At 43.9% G+C, this 4,334-nt stretch overlaps 1 protein-coding gene across 1 annotated transcript in view; it reads left to right on the forward strand.

The window, feature by feature from the left end:
- micu3b (mitochondrial calcium uptake family, member 3b) overlaps positions 1–4,334 on the forward strand; it is a gene marked incomplete in the record, with an annotated part of 23,002 nt that overhangs the window by 295 nt on the left and 18,373 nt on the right. The window contains 2 exon segments of the mRNA XM_025006711.2: positions 1–22; positions 2,708–2,855. Of these exon segments, the coding sequence (XP_024862479.1) occupies positions 1–22; positions 2,708–2,855 (170 nt within the window).

A 4,334-nucleotide genomic window follows, 5' to 3' on the forward strand; every position in this document is an offset into this window, starting at 1 on the left:
GGCGGTCTCTGCCGCCGATAAGGTACCGGGACGGGGGGGCTTTGGAGACAGCACCCAGCTCACAGACGGAGGGAGGGGACGGGAACAGCCAGCGTCGCGCGGAGTCACAGGAAAAAGCCTTTATTTGTAGTTTTTTAAGGGAGCTATCCGGGACCTTTGGTGCTGAACACGCGAAAGGCGCGTCGGGTCACGTGACCAAACGAAGCCACGTTTGTTGCGTCTTTGGAGCTGACCTCAGCGTGCCTCATCAGCGGCCTGTTTGAGCCAGGTGTTGAGAAATAAAGGCGTTTTGGTCAAACACTGAAATATCGTGCACTATCGCGAGATGTCACGCCTTTAGGTAGGACTCTCAGCTACTACCAAACACCAACTCTGAGCTAAACATGAGCTGTTTTGTAAAATTGTAAGCGTGTAATGTCACAAGCTGAGGTTAGAGGTCAACGGGGATAAAAATAAAAGAGTTCACATACTTCCTTGGATTGGCAGCAAATTAATTGTTTTTTTTTCAGAATAATATGAAGAAGTGAATCAGTCTGATTGGGATTATTCCTGAACACGGAGCCACAGTGAGGCAAACAGTTTACTGTGTACATCGTTTGCAGGGTTGGGGAGCGTCTAGTTCAGGGGCAATCCTGGTCCTCAAGGGCCACCATCGTGCAGGTTTTCCTTGTTTCTCTGCTCCAACACACCTGATTCAGTGGTTAAATGACCTCTTCATGCCTGCCCCTGGTCTAGTTGCATGATTACAAAATAAATGTAACTGTAATCTGTTACAGTTACATGGGAAAATATGTAATTAAAATTACAACTATTTATGAAAATATCCATGATTATGAAGTTACATTTTCCTGTGAAAATCAAAGTCAAATGTTGATTAGTTTATATGTTGTTGCTTTTTTTAAATCTTGTGCACAACATTGTTGTCTTTTTCCTACCCAGGAGCTCCCGCAGTCGGGGGTCGAAGTTGTGTCTTGCTTATGTCACAACAATGCTTAAATCTAATAATAATTATATATATATATCTTGGATCTTGTTCTCTGTTCCCACATGTAAGAACTGTCTCGTTTGTTTTCTGCTTCGTTCTTTTAATGTCAGAACAAGGTTCAGATCCATCAGTTCGGACTGTAGTTTAATTTTTATTCAAACGCTGTCATGTAGGTGTTGTCGCAACATTCAGGCCCAGTTTACACAACCAAGACCAACCAATAATGAAACCAAGACGTTTTGGTTGTGTTTCATCGGACAGCGGTCCGATGATTTGATGCAGAAAGCTTTTAAAACCAGGTCTCAGAGTCTAACTTTTCCCCGTTTGCATTTCAAAGGAAGCTGCAACGTGTGCGCTGCAGACAGCCGTGTCCACCACTTAGGGTGGAACTACTTTCATCCTCCAGAGACTGGTGTCTGCACGTATGCGCGCGTCAGCGCCAGCTAGAGGCCCGGCATGTAAACTACAGCGGGTTCAAGAAGGACAGCGTCACTGAAAACGTGTACACTGGAAGCTCTTTGACCTTTCCAGGAGATTGGTCATGTGTTTACAGATGTTGAGCTATAATCTGGTGTGGTAGTAGCTGGGACGGATCTCCAACACGTATTCTGAGAGCCAACAGATCTCTCTTGTCGACCTTAGCAAACCCACAACTGGCTGTTTGACAGATATTGATCTTTACTGGAGTAAAATGTAGTGTGGTAGTAGCTGACAGTCGTCCTCAACACATACAACAAGCTCTAACAGATCACATGAGATATCATGATACAATTGCACTTTTTGTTATTTTCCAGATTTAACCCAAACAGATTTACCACCATCATTTCTCAACATAAGCTGATCTCAGTTTAAATGTGCATTCCTCTCAGGACAGCTAGGCCTTTAAATAAATGTAGTTTTTGGTCTTTTGGTTTTAGAAACTATGGTTCTCGGGCTAAACTTTACTCTAATTTATAAGAAAAGGTGTCTGTAAGATTCAGGGTTTAAACTATGGCAGGGCTTTTTTTTGTTTTTGTGTTACTAAAACTCTTCATGGCTTGGCTTTTAGCCCAGTTTTACTTTAAGGTCATGTAGCAGAACAATGATACGCAGCTTGTTTTTGTGATAACTCGCGAAATTTGTGTTGAAAAATAGTTTGAACTTGTCGACGCATCATTCCAAGTGAGTTCTGCAGGGCTTGTTCTGTTTGTGTTCACTCTTCGGTGATATAAACTAAGAGGTAAAGCCTGTCCGGTGTTCACGCTGAACTCCCTGCAGGAAAATCAGCTTCTCGTTTTTACATCTGTCGTACGGAGCGATCCCCGACTCGTGTCTTCCCCACCAAACTATCCGGGGACACGTGAAATCGGACACTTTGGTTTAGCAGAGGAGCTGATATTTGAGGAGGGATGGGGGGTGGCTACAGGGGGGGGTTTAATGGTCAAGCAGAGGGGTGGAGGTGGTGAGTAGGGTGGGTGGGTGCACACATTCCCCGGGTGCCCAGCGGAACCTGGCAGTGTGCCACCTGACGGAGAGATTCGCTCTGTCTTCACCCGTCCGGCCCTCTGATCCGGCTGAGGTGGAGCAGTTGCAGGGACGTTATCTGCTGAAAACGAGGGCCCTTTGCAGAGTTAAAGCCCGGGCCCCTCTCCGCTTTTCGCGACAAGAAAAGCTCGACACAGAGCACCTTTCAGACACGATTATATCCCCCGTTTCAGCTCCTTCCCGCGTGTGTGCTTGCAGGCGAGGAGCTACGACCTGGACGACCGAGACATTTACATGTCGTCCTACGAGAACAGATTCCGGCTCTTCAGCTCGTTGGAGCACAACGGCCAGCTCTACATGACCCCGCTGAACTTCATTGAGTCTGTCACTCTGAACGAACCAAGAAGTGAGTGTCTCTCAGCAGATCCCCGCCCTACTACACCTGCTCCAGATGAGGGAGGGAATCGTGACAACGAGTAAAGATTCACACTGCTGTTCTTCATAGCTGCTAAAATGTTTGAATCTTTGTTTATTTGGGAGATTCTGACACAGATAACAGCTTTACAGTACATTTTGGGACCATTTAAAGATTTTATGTATTTTTTTTGGAAATTTATAGATTAAGCAGTGAATGAATCCTTTAGATCAGGAAGTGTCAAACTTTGTGACACGGGGGGGGGGGGAGTTAAAACCTTGATCATCGCCAAGGGCCAATCTTGATCAATATTTATTGAAAAACATACATAAATGAACCCTGGTTAAATGTAATATGTCAAATTATTCATATAGAAATATCAAATACCTTTTTTCTAGTTTCATATGATATAGAATTTAGAAGAAACAAACTTTAATAAACAAAGAAAAACTGATCAAACTTAAAAAGACTTCATTAGGGTTCTTTATTAAAAACAGCTAAAAAGGCCTCAACAAAAATCCAACCATACAGCTGCTAACATTGACTTCGGAACAAGAAAAAATGAATAAAAAAGACAACATACACTGGAGCTGACACTAATGATGCGCATCAACTCAAGTCAGATATCTGATTTCGTTTCTTGGCTGCAAATTCATCAACAAGAGTTTGATCGGTCCCATCTGATGTTTCCACGTCAAAATCAAAGATTACTGAGAAATTAAAACTCAGCTTTCTCAGCTTCAAAGGAACAAGACTTCACTAAACGGGCTCAGTTCTTTAAGCTAAATGAGAAGCAACAGGGACTTAATTTTTCACAAACTGGAGGGCCAGATCTGATCAAATTTAAATGTTGGGGGGCCAGATAAAATATTACCATGGCCCCGGGGCCTTTTCTACTGATGGTCTAATTGTTGCTCAGAATTAAATCGTTCCATAAGTTTACACATCCTTTTTGTTAGTTTGTTTTTGGGTCTGCTCTAGATTACTTTTTTCTGTTTTAGCTCCATCTTCACAGAAGGCTCTTTATCAGCTTACCAGGGTCTGACCTGACATAAGGGGATGTGACTGAACCACACACAAGTTTGCATTGATTGGCTGAGCAAACTAAACACTCTTCCATCAAGCAGAAGCTCCCTACTTGTTGTTATTGTCTGCTATGACGTGTTTTTTTAGTTTACATGTGCACAAAGCAGACTGGTCTGTTGTATGAACTTGGCTGCTGTGACCGCTTCTTCTGAATGTTTGTCGTTTTCTTTTAAACTTCACTTTAAAAATGTAAGCAGTGCACAGCTCCAACTACAAAGACCTCCCCTGTCATTGACGGCGACTGTCGTGTGCCTAAGTGACGAGGCTGCGCCGACCCTCAGCCAAGTAGTGCGCTGTTCCTCTGGTGGTGTGAAAGCAAACACGGGTGACAGCTGGCGGAAACCCGACAGTTGTAGCTGGAAGGGGTACAGTGTCCCCCCCCCC

The sequence above is a fragment of the Kryptolebias marmoratus genome, linkage group LG9, assembly GCF_001649575.2.
Source record: "Kryptolebias marmoratus isolate JLee-2015 linkage group LG9, ASM164957v2, whole genome shotgun sequence".
In the NCBI taxonomy this organism is placed as follows: Eukaryota; Metazoa; Chordata; class Actinopteri; order Cyprinodontiformes; family Rivulidae; genus Kryptolebias; species Kryptolebias marmoratus.